This window comes from Crocuta crocuta, unplaced genomic scaffold, assembly GCF_008692635.1.
Source record: "Crocuta crocuta isolate KB4526 unplaced genomic scaffold, BGI_CrCroc_1.0 scaffold71, whole genome shotgun sequence".
NCBI lineage: Eukaryota > Metazoa > Chordata > Mammalia > Carnivora > Hyaenidae > Crocuta > Crocuta crocuta.
Window position 1 is genome coordinate 2,033,843 of NW_027527548.1, and position 19,176 is coordinate 2,053,018.

The 19,176-nt window shown below is 53.5% G+C and overlaps 2 protein-coding genes across 2 annotated transcripts in view; one reads left to right on the plus strand and one right to left on the minus strand.

Annotated features, from left to right (window-relative positions):
* The first annotated feature begins 6,292 nt into the window (after positions 1–6,292).
* On the plus strand, positions 6,293–16,642 carry PLTP (phospholipid transfer protein). Its single transcript, XM_077766286.1, has 16 exons — positions 6,293–6,376; positions 6,982–7,092; positions 7,180–7,279; positions 7,998–8,126; positions 8,407–8,562; positions 9,634–9,697; positions 9,762–9,825; positions 10,527–10,618; positions 12,319–12,495; positions 12,585–12,644; positions 14,097–14,261; positions 14,360–14,427; positions 15,489–15,531; positions 15,625–15,688; positions 15,769–15,845; positions 16,235–16,642. The coding sequence occupies exons 2-16, from the start codon at positions 6,993–6,995 to the stop codon at positions 16,364–16,366; spliced, it is 1,491 nt and encodes a 496-aa protein (XP_077622412.1). The 5' UTR covers positions 6,293–6,376; positions 6,982–6,992; the 3' UTR covers positions 16,367–16,642.
* Positions 16,483–19,176, minus strand: part of CTSA (cathepsin A) — a 6,171-nt gene continuing 3,477 nt past the window's right edge. The window contains exons 11-15 of the mRNA XM_077766367.1: positions 19,007–19,160; positions 18,237–18,312; positions 17,463–17,552; positions 17,174–17,278; positions 16,483–16,934 (exon numbers count right to left, since the gene is read on the minus strand). Of these exons, the coding sequence (XP_077622493.1) occupies positions 16,851–16,934; positions 17,174–17,278; positions 17,463–17,552; positions 18,237–18,312; positions 19,007–19,160 (509 nt within the window). The 3' untranslated portion in view covers positions 16,483–16,850. The remainder of the gene's footprint in view (positions 16,935–17,173; positions 17,279–17,462; positions 17,553–18,236; positions 18,313–19,006; positions 19,161–19,176) is intronic.

Below are 19,176 nucleotides of genomic sequence, written 5' to 3' on the forward strand. Positions count from 1 at the left end.
CTCTGAGGAGAAAGCCAAAGAAAAGGAGAAAGCAGAAGGCCAATGTCCAGGCTTTAGAAGCCACAGAAAGGCAGTCAAGGGCTCTTGCCTGGCTCAACTGAGAAAGCCCCAGTCCTGTCTGCTCCCCATTTGGTAAATGTCTGGCTCCCACGCGGGGTCATTCCGTCCGCTTGGGGAAATGTAGCCAGAGGCTCCGGTCTGACATCTGTCCCCCACACATACCTCTCCCTCATTCCAACGCCCTCCCTGGTCACACGTTCCCAGGCACACCCACGCTCACCAACCCAGGCGCGTACAGTCGCAGGCCCCGGCAGACTGAGAGGGAGGGGGTTCATTTCCTGAGGGGCAGCTTGGATGGGCGTCGGGGGTGGGCGAATGGTCAGGAGGGGAGATGGGCTGACGCAGCTTCTCCAAGCCGTGCGAGGAGCCAAAGAAAACACAGCTGGAGGCAGGGAGAGGGAGGGGGAAGCCGGCTACACATGTTGACATCTTGGGCAGAAATCCAACTTGGTATCTTGTGGTCAGTGGAGACAGTGTTTACTTATTCGGACCAGTTACTTCCTCCCGCTCTACCTCAGTTTGCCAGTCTGCAAAACTGGGGCAATGACAGCTGTCTCAGGGCACCTGGGCGGCTCAGTCAGTTAAGCATCCGACTCTTGATTTCGGCTCAGGTCATGATCTTATGGTTCTCGGTTTTGAGCCCGCGTTGGGCTTTGTGCTGACAGCTCAGAGTCTGCTTAGGATTCTCTCTTTGCTCTGCCCTTGTTTGTGCATGCGTGCTCTCTCTCTCTCTCTCTCTCTCAAAATCAATAAACTTAAAAAAATAGCTATCTTGGGGCCCCTGGGTGGCTTAGTCGGTTAAGCATCCAACTTTCGCTTAGGTCATGATCTCACGGTTCGTGGGTTCGGGCCCCGCGTCGGGCTCTGTGCTGACTGCCAGCTCAGAGCCTGGAGCCTGTTTCAGTCTGTGACTCCCTCTCTCTCTGACCCTCCCCTGCTCACGCTGTCTCTCGGTCTCCTAGAAATAAATAAAACATTAAAAAAAAAAAGAAACGGTTCCCTCCCCCACCTCTCTCTCTCAAAATAAATAAACTTAAAAAAAAAAAAACTTTAAAAAATAAAAAAAATAGCTATCTCAAGAAATTGCTGTGAGGATTAAATGGGGTCACTTAAAAAGAGACACAGTTGAGTGGGGCGGGTAAGAGGATGGGCTCTTGAGCCCCATTGGCTTGGGCTAGTTATGTAAGCTCTCTGGTCTTAGTTTCCTCATCTGTAAAATGGGATGGTAGTGCCTGTCTCATAGGATGTTATAAATTTTAAGTGAGTTAATATTTTTTTAAACTTTTTAATGTTTATTTATTTTTGAGAGAGAGAGAGAGAAATTGGGAGCAGGGGAGGGGCAGAGAGAGAGGGAGACACAGAACCCGAAGCAGGCTCCAGGCTCTGAGCTGTCAGCACAGTCCAATGTGGAGTTCGAACTCATGAACCATGAGATCATGACCTAAGCTGAAATAGGATGCTTACCCGACTGAGCCATCCAGGCGCCCCAGTGACTTAATATTTTGTAAAGCATTATTGTTTGTTAAACAGCTAGCTAATGTTAATGACCAGAGACACTTATTGATCCTTTAGCATGCCAAGAACTAGGTTCAGCACTTTATATACTTTATTATATTCAAATCTCCCTACCACCTAGAGAGGTGGCAAGTACTAGATTGTCTCCATTTTACAGAAGTGGAAACTGAGGCTCTTAAAGAGATTTACTTTTTTTTTTTAATGTTTTTTTTTTTAATTTATTTCTAGGAGAGAGAGAGAGATAGCGTGAGCTGGGGAGGATCAGAGAGAGAGGGAGATACAGACTCTGAAACAGGCTCCAGGCTCTGAGCTGGCAGTCAGCACAGAGCCCGACGCGGGGCTCGAACCCACGAACCTCGAGATCATGACCTAAGCGAAAGTCGGACGCTTAACCAACTAAGCCACCCAGGCGCCCCAAGAGATTTGCTTTTTAACTTACTCTTGAACAGGGGTTGACAAATTATGGCCCACGGGCCGAATCCAGGGAGCAGCCTGTTTGCTTAAGTCTTGTTTACAGCTGCCTCCAGGCTGTAGTGGCAGAGTTTGAACAGCTGTGACAGAGACCACGGGGCCAGCAGAGCCTAAAATATTCACTACCTGAACTTTCACAGGAACTCTCTGACCTCTGCTCTAGAAAACAACAGATGCGAGTTTTGAACCCAGTCTGTCTGATTCCAAACTCTTAACTGCTCTGCTCTTCTCATTTTTTTTACAATATCGCCATGCTGGGTGAGCAGTAGGGGCTGGAAAAGCATTGCTTTCCTGTCCCTTTGAGTGCTGGGAAGTCCCTCCTTCCCTCTTCAAAGTCAGGAGTGAAAGTGCAAAGGGATTTGGGTATTCCAGTCTCTTCACCTCTCGAGCCAAGTGTTGAGGACTCAGGGAGCTTGGCAAAGACCCTCCTGGGCAGCACCTCTGCCAAGATCCCTGAAATGTGAGGGTTGGGGGCACAAGTTTGGGGAGAAAGGGGAAACCGGTATGATGGAGAGGGCTGGGCTGACCGGGCAAGTCCTGGAATCAAGGCCATTGAGTACATCTTTTCGTCCCCCAGCCCAGGGCTGTATTTAGAGTCAGTTGGGTGAGGCACTGAAGAATCCGGGGTGGTATATGTATCACCCGCTCCCGGGCACATTTGTGGACTCTGAACCTGTTCAGTCAGTCACTCAGCAAACGGGCAGTACCTACTCAGGGCCAGGCACCATTCTAGGTCCTGCGAATGAGAGGCGAGTCGGATCCCAGCTATCGTGGAGACAGACCGTGTCTCCAATAACTTGATAAACCATCATTAAATAGTCACAAGATCGGGGCACCTGGGTGGCTCAGTCGTTTAAGTGTCCGACTTCAGCTTAGGGCATGATCTTGCAGTTTGTGAGTTTGAGCCCCGCATCGGGCTCTGTGCTGACAGCTCAGAGCCTGGAGCCTGCTTTGGATTCTCTCTCTCTCTTTCTCTCTCTCTCCCTCCCTCCCTCCCCCACTTGTACTCTGTCGCTCTGTCTCAAAAATAAATAAATTAAAAAAAAAGAAAACATAAATAAATAGTCACAAGATCTATAAAAGCAAACAGACTAGGCTGATGTGATTGAAAGTAACTGCTACGTAGGCAGGAAAGTCCTCTCTGAGGAAGTGCCATTGATGCTGAGATGGAAATGACAAGGAGCTAGCTGTGGGAAGATCAGATCAGGAAGAAAAGCATTATGAGCAGAGGGAAAAGCAAGTGCCAAGGTCGTTGTGGCCAGAGCAGAAAAAGGGCGACACACAGTGGGCGATGTGATGGGGGTACGTGTATAGCACCTGGAGTCAGGGCACGGAGGCAGGAGTGTCATGGAAAGTTGCTAGATAGTAGCAAAGGATGCTGGTAACTGTAGCTTTTTGAACTCTCACTAAATGCCAAGTGCTTGGGGCACCCGGTGGCTTAGTCTGCTAAGTCTCTGACTTTGGCTCAGGTAATGAACTCATGGGTTTGAACCCAGCTTTGGATCCTCTGTCCCCGCCTCTCTGCTTTGCTCTCCTCTCTCTCTCTGCCCCTCTCTGGCTTGCTCACTCTCTCTTTTTTTTAATTAATCAATTAATTTATTTTTTAAATGTTTTATTTATTTCTGAGAGAGAGACAGCGTGAGCAGGGGAGGGTCAGAGAGAGAGGGAGACACAGAATCTGAAGCAGGCTCCAGGCTCTGAGCTAGCTGTCAGCACAGAGCCCGACGCGGGGTTTGAACCCATGAACCGTGAGATCTTGACCTAAGCCAAAGTTGGATGCCCAACCGACTGAGCCACCCAGGAGCCCCTCACTCACTCTCTCAAAGTAAATATATAAACATTAAAAAAGAAATGCCAGGGGCCTCTCAAGCCCTTTAAGTGCATTAACTCTTTTTATAAAAATTTTTAATGTTTATTTATTTTTGAGACAGAGCACAAGCAGGGAAGGGGCAGAGAGAGAAAGAGACACAGGATCCAAAGCAGGCTCCAGGCTCTGAGCTGTCAGCACAGCCCAATGCGGGGCTCAAACTCATGAACTGTGAGATCATGACCTGACCCCAAGTCAGAGGCTCAACGGAGTGAGTCACCCAGTCGCCCCAAAATGCATTAACTCTTTTAATCCTCATGAGCAATCCAGATGAGGAAACACAGCCCCAGAGGGTTAAACCACTGGCCCAAGATCACGTAGCTACATTTAAAGCTCACTGAGGCTGCTGTGGGGACAGGAAAGTACAGAGGATAAGGATTTCCTGCATCTCCTTCAGGAGATAACAGTGATACAAAGACAAAGCTTGCATTTCAGTTAGGAAAATGAGAGGAAAGAAAACTAACATCCACCAGGTTTTCTGCTTGAGCCAGGCTCCAGGAAGAGCGAGGTTACTAGAGTTCAAAGGCATTAAGGCACTTCCTCCTCTGGATATCCTTAGCACTTTCTTTGTTCCCCTCCTACATGCTTTCTGTCTCGTGTGCTTGTGGTTTGTGCCACTGATCTTAATAGCCAGCATTTATTTGGCACTAATGGTGTCCCACGTACCATGCTTAGCACATGCCCTATGCCCATTTATTTATTTTTTAGGTTTATTTATTTTGCAAGAAGAGAGAGCATGAGGGAGGGGCAGAGAGAGAATCCCAAGCAGGCTCTGCACTGTCAGCGCAGAACCCGATGTGGGGCTTGAACCAGGAACCGTGAAATCATGACCTGAGCTGAAATCAAAAGTCGGACGTTTAATTGACGGAGCCACCCAGTCGCCCCCATTTAATTTACTCTCGCAATAACATTATTGTTTCTGTTTTAGGAAGAGGAAACTAAGGCTCAAAGCTGCTTCAGCAAGGGGTCCAACAATTGGACCTGAGAATGGACAGCTTTGGATGTGAATCCTGGCTGTGCGCTAACTTCTAGGCTATGAACGCCGCCTCCCACCCTTTCACCAACAGTTCATGCTTCTCTGATAGTAACTGCACAATGGTCTTTACCTGTTTTCCTGCTAAAGCTGGTCCATCTTAGTGCCAGCCTCACAGGTTAAGATTAAATAAATTAACCTAAATCTGGCATGACTAACCATCCTGGTTTGCCTGGGAGCCCTGGAACCATCCTGGAAGGGAGACATTCGGTTTCTTTTTTTTCTTTTTTTTTTTTAAAAATATTTTTATTTATTTCTAGGAGAGAGAGAGAGAGACAGCGTGAGCAGGGGAGGGTCAGAGAGAGAGGGAGACACAGACTCTGAAATAGGCTCCAGGCTCTGAGCTGGCTGTCAGCACAGAGCCCGACGCGGGGCTCGAACCCACGAACCGCGAGATCACGACCTAAGCGAAAGTCCGACGCTTAACCGACTAAGCCACCCAGGCGCCCCAAGGGAGACATTCGGTTTCAAAACCGGGAAAGTCCTGGGCAATTCAGGACACGTTGGTGTTCCTACCTGGATGAGTGCATAGTGCTAAATACACGTCCAATGGACACGAATCTTTATTGCTTCTCCTTTCCTCTTTCATCCATTTGATAACAAAAAGGTAGCAAGCACTTACTGTGTGCCTGTCCCAGGAGCTGGGGACACTGTAGGTGGTATATGGGGATACTGTGCAGAGAACCTAGCTTCAGAGGTTCACAAAAAAAAAAACCCAAAAAACCAAAAAACCAAAAAACAAACAAGGTTCACATCCCTGGGAAACACTGAACCTCCCTCTGGGGTGATTCCAGCAGCCTGTCCTTCTGAGGGGCAGCACTTGCTTGGATCTCTATGGGAGAAGTCTCTGGGCTTGTTAGGACCCTAGGTAGTGACACAGAGACATTTGGGGGGGGTGTCAGTTAGTGAAGCATGGCAAGAAGCCTTCAGACGATTGCGGGTAGAAGGGCATTGTGTGCCTTGGGCATTGATCTTGTGGGAGGTTCCAATAACCATGAGCATTTTGCTGGATGAGGAAACTGAGGCTCAGTGACTCAGGTGAAGTGACTTGCCCAGGATCATGCAGAAAGACATGGGCATTTGAAATCTGAACCAAGGTCCCAGAGAAGCAAGGACTGTAGGGACTGGGCGGGTCAACTCCTGCACTTCCCTCCCTCCTTCCCGGCTTGGGTCCCCCACTTGTCTTGACAGCAGCCGGGCCTGTCACGGGGCTCCGTACAGCCCTCTCCACCCTCCCGGCTGCCAGCGTTCCGCCCCATCCCCTCCCAACCCCCGAGGGAGGAGGGGAGAGCGGGAGAGAGGAGGGGGGTCGGAGAGGCCCGGCATTATAAAGGCTGCTGGAACAGCACAGCCTGCCAGCCCCTGCCGCCCGGATCCCCTGCGCAGCCCGCCGCACCACGTGACCGCGCCGACCACCCAGCTCCGCCGCAGTGAGTCGGGGCGCGTCCCCATCCACCCCCAGACTCTCGCCGAGCCGCCTGGTCTACTGAATCCGGGGAGGGAAAGAGATCCTATGAAGGAGGGTGCTGATATGGGGGGTACCAGGCCGAAACTCGATGGCAGGAATTTAGGACCCAGCAGAGCCGGGAGCCCCGGGAGCCCGAGGTTGGGCAGGCAGCCCCCTTTTCTCCCCCGGCGCGGGGCCTGGGAGACCGCAAGCCACCCCCCAGGAATGCGCGTGCAGCCGTTCCCATGGTAACATGCGAGCCGCGCCCGCCCTCTGCTAAAGGAAAGGTGGGGGGGCGCGCTGGTCCCTGGGAGGTCCAAACTCGTCACGCGGCGGGTGCACGGGGGAACTGGGGATGTCACCTCCCCTTCCCCTGTGCCCCAAATCCTCTGGGAGCCAGAGCTCGAGTCGCAAGGCCCTTCTGAGCCTCAGTTTCCGCACCTGCCAAATGGAGGCAATATAATTGGTTCCAAGTTCCCCGAAGAGCGATTTCCAGGGTAACCGTCCAGCCAGCCTCCCTTCTGGCTGGACAAGCGGGGAGTGGGTATTAGCGGCCCTGATGACTCCAGCGACCCCACCCCACCCCAGGCCCGCTCGCCATGGCCCTCTTCGGGGCCCTCTTCCTAGCGCTTCTGGCAGGCGCTCAGGCCGAGCTCCCCGGCTGCAAGATCCGTGTCACCTCCAAGGCGTTGGAGCTGGGTAAGGCGCGGGGCCGGCTGAGGGCGGGTGAGGGGGGGGTCGCTCCAGCGGTGGGCGCAAGACCTAAGGATCTCGCTGCTACCTCAGTGAAGCAGGAGGGCCTGCGCTTTCTGGAACAAGAGCTGGAGACCATCACCATTCCCGACCTGCGGGGCAAGGAGGGCTACTTCTACTACAACATCTCTGAGTTAAGTAGGGGACCCGGAGGGCGGGGTCTTGGGCACCCGAGCGGAGCCTCCGCGTTGGGGGCGGGGCCTAGGGGCGGGGGCTTGGCTGGGTCAGCGGGGACTGGGGGCGTGGCCAAACCGGGTAGGCGGGACTCAAGAGACGGGATGGGGCATTGAAAATAAAGGCCCAGCCCTCCGAGGGAGGCGGGACCAAGCACCGGGGGAGAAAAGGGGGCTGCCTGCCCAAGAAGCCTTGGGATTGAGGTGTGGCCAAACATCACGGAAGAGACGGCATCATGAAACTTGTCCAGGGATGAGTGGGGTCTTGGGTAACCGCGAGAGGTGGGAGAGGTCAGGGGAACAAGAGAGAAGAGCCTTGCTTAGGTCTCTTATGGTCGGGATAGGAGAATTGGGATATGGAGCGGAACTCAGCTGATGGAGACAAAATCAAAGGACCCTGTTAAAAGACCAGGTCTAGCAACCACGGAGTGTGAGAGGGAAGGGAATGCATGCAATGGGCTTCTAAGAGAAGAGGGGAAGCTCACTTAATACCTGGGTAGAGAGAAGCTCATCTCTGAGCTGTCCAAGTCCACGCTGGGCATTCGAGGGTCAATGGAAGAATTTGTTCCACCCACCCGTTTCCCCAGGCCTGGACTGGAAGAGGAGGGAATTAATTTCCTGTGGTTGGGTGGGGCCCCCTCTTCGTGGTCCTGAATGTGACTCTGAGGTCTCCTGCAGGGTGAAGGTCACAGAGCTGCAGCTGACATCCTCTGAGCTCCATTTCCAGCCAGAGCAGGAGCTGATGCTACAAATCACTAACTCCTCCTTGGGGCTGCGCTTCCGGAGACAGCTTCTCTACTGGTTCTTGTGAGGATCTGGCACCCTTAGGGATGTGGGGGTGGTGGTGATCAGAAGGGCTGGGATGCTGTGCGGCTGTGGGCAACCCTTTAACCTTTCTGAATCACAATTTCATCATCTGTACAATAGGGAAAAGCATGCCCACTGAATAAGGGTTGATAAGGCTTGGTAAACTCCAGAGGTGAAGCCTTCTTAAGGGGTATCATGATGGGTGGGGTGGGTATCAGGGTAGAGAAGCCGCCGTTAAGCTCCCAAACTGGACATTAAATGCCCCGCACCCCCTTGGCAGCTATGATGGAGGCTATATCAATGCCTCTGCCGAGGGTGTGTCCATCCGAACGGCTCTGCAGCTCTCCCGGGATCCCACTGGCCGTATCAAAGTGTCCAACGTCTCCTGCCAGGCCTCTGTCTCCAGAATGCACGTGGCCTTTGGGGGAACCTTCAAGTAAGCCCTATCTCCAACCCCGGGGCGCCCCCTTTGAGCCTCACTGCCCATCCGCCTAGTGCAATGCAAAGTGCACAGGCTTGGGAATCAAGCCAACTGGGTCCGAACCTCAACACTCTCATTTCCTGGCTGTGTGACCTTGGGCAAGTCATCAAAGCTCTGTGCTTCAATTTCCTCATGGGTAAGATGGGGATGATAATAGAAGCTATTCTATATGATGTTGTGAGGACTACTTATAAATATATGTAAAAATATTTAGAACAGTACCTGGCATATTAGTGGCTAGCTTCCTAGATAAAAGTCATTGTGAGGATCAGTATGCCCAGTTGGGAGTGAATTCAGTTCTCAATAATTGGTAGCTCGTACTACTACTAATAAAAACAAGAGCATACTTCCAGGTTTGGGGCTGAGAAAGGGACTTGGTGATAGTTCTCAAAGAGAGTGGGAGAGAAGAGATGCGGGCCGCACACTGTCAGCGCAGAGCCCAATGCAGGGCTCAAACTCAGAAACTGTGAGATTATGACCTGAGCCGAAATCCAGAATCAGATGCTTAACTGACTGAGCTACCCAGGTGCCCCTCAAGTTTTTATTTATTTAACAAATAAAGTGTATGCCAGTCCATGAGGATTCACAAAGGAGCTCAGAGCCTAGTTGAGGGGACAAAATATTTGCCATCAGGGCTTTGAGGAAGGAACTAAGAGAGTACTCTAGGGGTTCCGAAGAGAGTAGTCTGGAAAGACTGCATGGAAGAGGAAGCATCTGAGCCTGGGAAAATACAAGACAGGAACACTGAGGGTGGAAGGGAGGGCATGAGCAAGCCTCTAGAAGTGGGGATGCTCACAGTGGATCTGAGGAACTGGGGGGTAAATTCATTTGGCTGGTGGGGGCAAGAGTTAGGAGAGGTCTTTAGAATCAGGCTGGAGAGGGGATTTGGAGAACCTCCATTAAAGAGCTGGTAACTCAGGTCAATGTTGAGTCACCTCGTCCCCATCTCTCAGGCCATTGATTCTCCTGGACGTGGACTGGGGTAGAGCAGTGTCTGGGCTCACACGGTCTCTCCCCTCCTTGCAGGAAGGTGTATCAGTTCCTCTCCACATTCATCACCTCAGGGATGCGCTTCCTCCTTAACCAGCAGGTGTCCAGTAGCGGTGGTGGCGNTTTTCATCTTGAAGGCCCTGACTCTAGACCCCACCTTGCAGATCTGCCCTGTGCTCTACCATGCGGGGATGGTGCTGCTCAATTCCCTCCTGGACACCGTGCCTGGTGAGTTGGCACTGGCTGGGTGGAGGGCTCCAGGCCATGCCTGGGGCTGGAATGGGGGTGAGGCGGAGGCTGGGTATGCAGCTGGGCCACGCCTCAGAGTAGGCCCCTGCCACGCCCTGGGTTCACATCCTGCCTCTGCTGCTGACCTGCTGCTGACTTGTGGTGCATGACCCTAGGTAAGTACTCACTTCTCCCTGGGCCTTGGTATCTTCGCTTGGCTGGGGTGCCTCCCTGTGGGGTTGCTGTGAGTATTAACTGAGTGATGATCATCAAGGTCCTTAATAGGTGCTCGCTGATCATTAGGACCCCATGCGTGTTCATGCCCTGCACTTAATAGGTGCTCAATGAACATGAATTCCCTTTTCCTGAGCTTTGAGCTCTGCTGTGGGGTAGAGATTATGCCCCACGCGCAGGGCATGGGGAGGGAAGGAGGAGGCAGGGAAGAACAATGAGGGAGGGGACTCCCTTGCCATCTTGTTTACTGATCTGATAAACCTCCTGCAGTAGCGCTGGTGGTGGGAGTAGTAGGAACCGTTAACATTGTTGAGCCGTAGCTGCTTCCCACGTAAAGCCAATTTGATCCCCCCAACAACCCTATGAGGGAAGATTGATAATCAATATTCATGGTGAGAAATGGGCTCCAGAGGGTGAACAGCTCACCCAGCATCACACAGCTTGGGTGACTGAGCTCCTCCCCACAGTACGCAGCTCTGTGGATGAGCTTGTTGGCATTGACTACTCCCTCCTGAAGGATCCCGCAGCTTCCACCAGCAATCTGGACATGGAATTCCGGGTGAGCTGCCTGGCTGGTGCGGCATCCCTGACCTAACCAGACCCCCTACCTGTCCCCTGTGTTGCTGCCTTTGTCTTCCTGAGCCACAGCTCTGATGAGGCCACTCCGTTGCCACTGCTGTGGCTCCCCAGTGCCTACAGAATTAGGTTCACCTCCTGGGTCTGGCTTCTGAGCCTTCTTAATCTTGTGTGGCCCCACCTTTCTCTAACTTCACCCTGTTTGTCCACAGTCATTCCTTCCCAAATACGCCCCTTGTTTCCTACCTCAGGGCCTTTGCTCATGCACTGCCCTTCCCCATCTTCCCTGAAGGAGCTAGACATACAGCTCTATGCACATAATCTTATTTCACCCTCATGACTGTGTGAGTCAGACACTAGTGTTTTATTTTATTCGGGGGATATGGAGACTTGCCCCAGGAGGTGACGTCCCTTGCCCAAGGCCACGCAGCTACTATGTGGCCATTTCCTTTGCTCCCCACAGTGGATGGAGTGTAGTGGTTTTAGAGCATGGACTGGAGCTGGCATGCCTGAAGTTCAGGTCCTGGCTCTGCCACTTGCTATGTGATTTTTGTTTATATTTTTGTTTTTATTTTTGAGAGAGAGATAGAGACAGCATGAGCAGGGGAGGGTCAGAGAGAGGAGACACAGAATCCAAAGATAGATGGGGCACCTGGTGGCTCAGTTGGTTGAGCATCCAACTTTGGCTCAAGTCAGATCTCAGGGTTCGTGAGTTCGAGCCCCGCGTCGGGCTCTGTGCTGACAGCTCAGAGCCTGGAGCCTGCTTCGGATTCTGTCTCCCTTTCTCTCTGCCCCTCCCCAACTCATGCTCTGTCTCTGTGTCTCAAAAATAAATGTTTATAAACATTAAAAAAAAAAAATTCAAAGACAGGCTCCAGGCTCTGAGCTAGCTGTCAACACAGAGCCCAATGTGGGGCTCGAACCCACGAACCGTGAGATCATGACCTGACTTGAGTGATCTTAAACAAGTAGCTTAACCTTTCTGTGCCTATTTTCTACTAATATGTAAATGGCTATAATACAGTAAGAAAACATCTCTCATGGAGTATTATGTGAATTAAGGGAGTTGGTCTATTTCAAGGGCGTGGAAGAATTACTATGTAAGATGTAAGCAGCAGCTATTATTATATCATTCAAGGCCCACTGAAATGCCACCTCCTCTTGAACCCTTTCCTGAGCTTCCCTTCTCCAGTCTGATGGGAGTGCTCCCTTGAAGGGGCCCTCTGGATGCTTTAGAAATTGTGCTAATGAGGGCACCTGGCTGGCTCAGTGGGAGGAGCATGCAGCTCTTGATCTCAGGGTCATGAGTCCAAGTCCAAAACTGGGTGTGGAGATTACTTAATAAAACTTAATTGTGCTGGGGTGGCTCAGTCGGCTAAGCATCTGACTTCAGCTCAGGTCATGATCTCGCGGTTCATGTGTTCGAGCCCCCGGTAGGGCTCTGTGCTGACAGCTCAGTCTGCTTCAGACTGTCTCCTTCTCTTTCTCTGCCCCTCCCCCACTCATGCTCTGTCTCTCTCTCTCTCAAAAATAAACATTAAAAAAAATTGTGCTAATGACTCCTCTAAGGACAGCAGCTGGGTCTGACCCCTACCACCCCTCACAGTGCCTGCCACAGGGCGTCAGGACATCTGGGTGCTGGGCCAGTCTGCCTTGGCCTTGACCCTGATCCCCCAACTGCAGGGGGCCTTCTTTCCACTGGCGGAGGGCAACTGGAGCTTGCCCAACCGTGCGGTTGAGCCCCAATTGCGAGAGGAGGAGCGGATGGTATACGTGGCCTTCTCTGAGTTCTTCTTCGACTCTGCCATGGAGAGCTACTTCCGGGCAGGGGCCCTGAAGCTGTCACTGGTGGGAGACAAGGTATGCCTGGGCCTGTCTGCGAGATGGGCCAGAGGAGCCCCATCATAGGACTCCTGATGACCCACCCCACCCCCAATTTCCCTACCCAGGTGCCCCACGATCTGGACATGCTGCTGAGGGCCACCTACTTTGGGAGCATCGTTCTGCTGGTGAGTGTGGGCAGGAGGTGGGAACAAGGCCAGCGTGGGAGGGCATAGCACCTGCAGACCAGCGAGGGGACGGTGGAGGTACCCAGGCAGAGGCTCCCCCACCCCCACCCCGCCAGGCCACTGTGGAATAGACAGAAGGCCTGGCCTCCTGCCTGTGACCAAGTCCTCTTATTTGTCAAGGTCATTTCCAAGTCTGTGAAGGGCCCTTGCTACTTCCTGGTCTTCATGAAGCCACGGGACGGGCTGAGACCCAGGCTCTATAGGTGTAGGAGCTTTAACACTGACTGATGTATTTTTTTTTAATGAATTAAATTTTTTTAAATGTTTTTTTATTTATTTCTAGGCGAGAGAGAGAGAGACAGTGTGAGCAGGGAAAGGTCAGAGAGAGAGGGAGTCACAGACTGAAACAGGCTCCAGGCTCTGAGCTGGCAGTCAGCACAGAGCCTGACACGGGGCTCGAACCCACGAACCGTGAGATCATGACCCAAGCGAAAGTCGGACGCCCAACCGACTAAGCCACCCAGGCGCCCCATTAATGAATTAAATTTTTAAATAATCTCTATGCCCTCTGTGGGGCTTGAACTCACAACCCCAAGGTTAAGAGTCACATGCTCTACCAACAAAGCTAGCTAGATGCCCCAATGTATTTTTTTTTCTTGCTTATTTTCCCTTGTTTAATGGAAAAGGGGTGGAAGTTCAAAATATAAAAAGTATCTTAGTGATTGTTAAAGGACTTGCCCTTAATTTCCTATACACTGTGCAACCTCACAGAGCTGGCGGGAGTATTAGCTGAATCAACTCATGGTAAGGGACTAGAACAGCACCTGGTACAGAGTAAGCGCTCAGCTAACACTCCCCACTGCTATTGTCATTGCTGTCGGCACCATCGGCTCCACCAACCTGATGGCTAAGCGCGAGTAAAAGCGTGGACTCTCTTACCTGACTGCCTGGGTTTGAATCCCAGGTTCTGCAATTGGTGGACTACATAACCTTGGACAAGTACTTAACCTCTCTGTGCCTCAACTCTCCCATCTCAAAAACGAGTAGAATAGCTGCCTCGCATGGTCACTGAGAGGTTTCGAAGAGCTAACACAGGTGAAGTAGTGCCTAGGGGGCCAAGAACACAGGAGGTTAGAGAGGAAATAGGGTGAGAGCCGGGCGGGATATTCGATGCAAACACTGTCTCAGGGGAGTCTGGTTGAAGATGGATCCCCAGGACCAAGAGCTCAGGAAAGCAGAAAAAGGAGACATTCCTAGAAGGAGACATTCCCTTGTGTGAGCAAAGGCACAGAGGCTGGACTCAGTTCTGGAGGGTCTGGGAAGCCACACCACTCTTCATATTTGCGTGTCTGGGCGCCCGGCAGGCCGAACCTGAGCCCGCCCTCCCCTCCTCCAGGGGCTCATCAGGGAACAGATCTGGGTTTTGACCCACCCTCCCTACTCTGTCGCCAGAGCCCAGCGGTGATTGACTCCCCGCTGAAGCTGGAGCTACGGGTCCTGGCCCCACCTCGCTGCACCATCAAGCCCTCGGGTACCACCGTCTCTGTCACTACAAGTGTCACCATCGCCCTGGTCCCGTCTGACCAGCCTGAGGTCCAGCTATCCAGCATGATTATGGTGCGGGCACCAGATGAGGGGCTACTGAGGGTCAGGGAGAAGTGGGCTGCGGACCCTTTGGGTCAGTAACCAGCTCCCTCCCACCTCCTTGCCCCCAGGACACCCGTCTCAGCGCCAAGGTGGCACTCCGGGGAAAGGCGCTACGCGTCCAGCTGGACCTGCGCCGGTAAGCAGATGGCCAAGGTTTCGGGTGAGCCCTTAACCTCCCCGAACCTCAGTGTCTTCAGGTTAATTGCACCTGCCCAACAAGGCGGGGGGGGAGGGCGGGGAGGCTGAAATTTACTCAGATCTACAGCCACTGGAGAGCTAGGGCCTGTGTGAATGCATAACAAATACAATTCATTCAACGGTAACTTCTCTGCCTTCTCTTATGACCGAGAGAGGCAGAGCAGATATTAGGAGATGACCAAACTGGCCCAGCAAGGTTAAAGGACATGCCCTTGGTCACACAGCAAAGAGCCAAACAAACATGGGTTCAGGCAGAAACCTCAGCACAACTTTTCTGATCTTGAGAAGAGTCCCTTTATCTTTCTAAGCTTCATTTCCTTCACAGACTAAATGTAGGGGAAGGTAGCATCCACCTTCTAAGGCTGTGCTGTCTGTGCTGCTAGACACAGTGGCTCCTATGCAGCAAGTGCAAATGTACAACATTTTGGAGAAAGTGCTTCCGGACAGCAGTGGCCTCGGGCTTAAATTAGATACTGCAGGGCAGCAGTTAAGAGCCTAGATTCTAGGGGCAGATTCTGCCCTTTACCAGCTGTGACACCTCAGACAAATCACTTAACCTCTCTAGGCTTGATCTGCCGCGTCTAAAAAGTGCAAACTGTTTAATGGTGCCTACTTCTTGGGTTCTTATGAGGATTAAGTCAGTTGCATTTTAAAATATCTTAGTGATACTTAATTTTCTGTAACATGCTTAGTGTCCGGTAGGGAGGAAGTTCTGTAAGTTCTGTTATATAAACACAAACAATATATGCAAAGCCGTCAGCACAAGTCTGGCATAGACGAAGTGCTCAGCACGTTGAAAGTAGCAGCTTTGGAAAACAGGAACCCAAAGGGGGAGAAATGACTCACCCAAGGATGCACACCTGGAACGGGGCCCCCGGGCAGGTGTGTAGGTGGGAACATTGGAGGCTGAGAGTCAGGGGCTTCTGGCGGGTAGGCCTGGGTGGCCTGAGGAAAGGGCACTTCCAGGGTTTGTGCCCACTGGACACTTGTCTCCCCCAGGTTCCGAATCTACTCGAACCAGTCCGCACTGGAGTCGCTGGCAGTGAGTTGGGGGTGGAGAGGGGGCCGGGACTGGGCGGCTCAGGCAGGTCTACTTCCTGCTGGCCGCCCTGACTTCCTGCCTCCTCCCTCCCAGCTGATCCCGCTGCAGGCCCCTCTTAAGACCATGCTGCAGATTGGGGTGATGCCCATGCTCAATGGTAGGGCTGGGGACGGGAGGGAGAAGGGGGAGGAGGGGAGCTGGGTGGACCCAGGCTGAGCCAGCTGCTCCCACCTACAGAGCGGATGTGGCGAGGGGTGCAGATCCCACTACCCGAGGGCATCAACTTCGTGCGCGAGGTGGTGACCAACCATGCGGTGAGTGGGGGTGGGCAGAGCCTTCCCCCCACTTCATGACCCTGTCCTCCCTCTGCTGCTGGATCCCAGCCCCTCCCTTATCAACTGTCACCACCAGTTTAATCTTCCATCAGACGTCTCCAGCCCTCCGCACAGGCTGTGTCCTCACCTTGTAACACTTCCTGGGTCCCCCTTCAACAGCTAAGAGGCCATCTCCTCAGATGCCCTCCTTGACCCCCAAAAGGGCATGCCCTGCAGCCTCTTTCACACCCTTCGCCGGAGTTAGGAATTCTTTGCTCCTCCTCTCCCACTAGATCGAGAACCCTTCAAGGCCAAGGGCCTGTCTCGATCTTTAATCTTTGGCCTCTGTAATGGAACGAATGGACTCCCCTCTCTGCCCCACTGCACAGGGCTTCCTCACCATCGGGGCTGACCTCCACTTTGCCAAAGGGCTGCGAGAGGTGATTGAGAAGAACCGGCCTGCCGCCACCAGCAACACCTGGGCACCCAGCGTCCCACCGCCTGCCATGACGGCTGCCTGAGCCCTCCACCCCACCCTGGCAGGGGCATTCAGGACTCCAACCCCCTCAGCCCCTCCTTCAGCCCCTCCCAGCCTCTAGCTTCCTCTCTAACCCCCAGTGCCACAGAGAAGACGGGGTTTTAAGCTGTACCCAATTTAATTCCATAATCACACTCAATCCGTCAATTAGTCCGTCCACCCTACCCCCGTGGGCTGTCCTGAGCTTGGCTGTGTTCCAGTGCATTAAGGGAGGGGGCCAGGCCCCGCCCCAGTCAGGAATAAAGTGCTAACTCCCCCAGCCTGTCTGTGTGAGGCACTGGGGGCCTGGTCTGGGAGGCAGAAGGCTGTGAAGGAGGCAGGGGCGGGGCAGGGTGGGGGGGGAGAGGTTCTGGAGGCAGGGACCTGCCCCACAGGGGCATTTTGCATAAAGGTGGGGCTCATATTTTGCATAAAGGGGCGGGGAAGAGGGGCTGGATCAGGCCGAAGGGGACTGGTCTCCGAGGTCGTCAGTATGGCTGCTTATTCAGGAAGCGGGAGAACATGGTGAGGGCAGCCTGGGGCTTGTCGGTGGGGACCATGTGTCCAGCGCCCTAGGAGCAAAGCTCTGTGAGATCCCCTTCTTGTGTAAGCCCTGCCCCTCCATCCTGGGTCCCCTCAGCCAGTGACCTTCCTCTTCTCCCAAGCCCTGCATTCTTCCCACGCTGCCCAGAGCACTTGCCCTTACGGGGCCATATGGTAAGCGGGTGTGAAAGGGAGCCAGAAGGAGAGGACTGGTGGGGCCTGCCCCCTCCCCTCCAGCCAGGTAGCCCTCGCCAGCCCCAGGCCCTACCTTGATGGTGAGAAAGGCGATGTGGGAGAACTCCTTCACGAAGCCAGCGATCTGCTCCCCGCTCTCCCCGTAGTCCACTAACCAGGGCCGGCGCTGGACCTCCATCTGCCCCACCGGGAAAGCCTTAGCAGCCTGTGGCCGCCCCTGAATCTTGCTCACGGCTGCCAGCAGGACCTCAGGGGCCCGAACTCTCCCAGGTTTGTCCTCTCTGTCTGCCAGAGCCAAGCGCCAGGCACAGCTGCTCTATGCCTGCACCCGGCCTCACCCCAGAGACAGATCTTGGCCTTACCTTCTGGTTGAGGGAATCCACAAACCACTCATCCCCCATGAAATTGCAGGCCATGTCCACATCTCCGTTATAGAGCAGGATCCGGTATTTCTGAAGAAGAGCAGGGGGGGAAATGGGAGGGTGTGGAATGAGCCCAGGCCCCAGCCCTTCCCTGGTAAAAGCCCTACCCTCTCAGGGAATGCAAGGGGCCTTGCTAAATAGCACAAAGCAGGAAACGCTCCTGTTTTCTGACTGTTTCTTACATGACCAGTCTTACTAAATGCTTTACCTATGCAAGTAAATACCATTATTAACCCCATTTTACAGGTGGAGAAACCAAGTCTCAAGCTGCGAGAAGCTTGCCCAGGGACACATGGATAGTGGAGGGACGTGCACACAGGCGATCTGACCCTAGAGCTTATGCTCTAACCATTGTGTTGTAGAGAACCTGGTCCTAACCTGGCTCTGTCAGGGTCTCCTAGATGACCTTGGACAAGGCCCTCTCCCACCCTGGACCTCCATTTGCTCCTTTGCAACGTGTTCTCACTAGCTCTTCTCCACCTAAAAGCTCCTTGGCTCATGCAGGCTCCAGTAACAGCAGCGTGGGGTGGGGACAAAGCCATGTTCAAATCGTGACCCTGCCAATCACCGGACTTCGTTTCTTGGAGTTTCAGCTCCCTGTGGCCAGAGTGGCACTCTAAAGCGGGCCCCGCCTTGTCCTGCTGCAGGGTCCTGTCCTCAGGGCTCCAGGGCCCTGAGGCTGCTGGCGGAGCTCGCTATGAGGCTCCCACTCACCTGTGTGGTGAGCAGCTTAAGGTACTGGGTCTGCATGCTTTGGTAGAGACGGCGGTACTGGATATTCACCAGCAAGCTGCGGGAGTACGTGCACAGGCCCCAGGGAGAGGGAGAGAAAGAGACAGATCAGACCTCCTCTCCTGCCCTTCCTACCTCCAAGCCCCAGCCTAGGAGGCCCAGTTGGGATTCGGTCCCCTCCTCAGGCGTGTCATCTCTCTAAGACCTACGTGGATGGGGGGAGGTGGAAGGGAGGATGGGCTGGGAGTCAGAGATCCTCAACCCACCCCGGTCCGGAAACGTATACAGGAACATTCAGGGATGGGTTTGCAGCTGGCATTTAGTGTGCAGGAGCCCACCGGTGTGAGAACCACAGCCCGGAACAGCAGTAGGGTGGGGGCACTGACCAATCGGGATGGACCTGAGTGGCCCCTGCTGTCCCAGGCGGCTCCCTTTGACTCATGTGGGTCACAGGAGATCCCTGCAGCTGGGGACCATGTGGAAGTGGGGGTAGGGGAGAGCGTTTGTCTATTCATGGAACGCCAGGGGAGTAAATCACTATTTGACCAGCCCAGGAGGCCATTTAAGAATGAACTGGCTAAAGATCAATCACTTTAGGGGTTAAACAGCCTGCACAAGACCCTGTCACACCCTGAGTGCCTGGAGGGCCCCCACGAGAAACCCGAGCCAAGGGATTCTGCGGAACCTTTCTGATACCCAGGAGCCCTGAGCGCCTGCCACACCCGGGGCCACGGCCGGCCACAAAGCCTCACTTGCACATGTCCCAGTGGGGAAGCTGCTCAGGGATGTGGAGGGCCTTCCGCACGTAGGGGTTGTTGAGGTAGGTGGAGGCGGCTGTGGTGTTGGTGCAGGGGGGGTCCATGCGTACCCGTTCCCCAGAACGCAGCAGCGCCTGGGGGCATAGACAGAAGGAGAGGGTCTT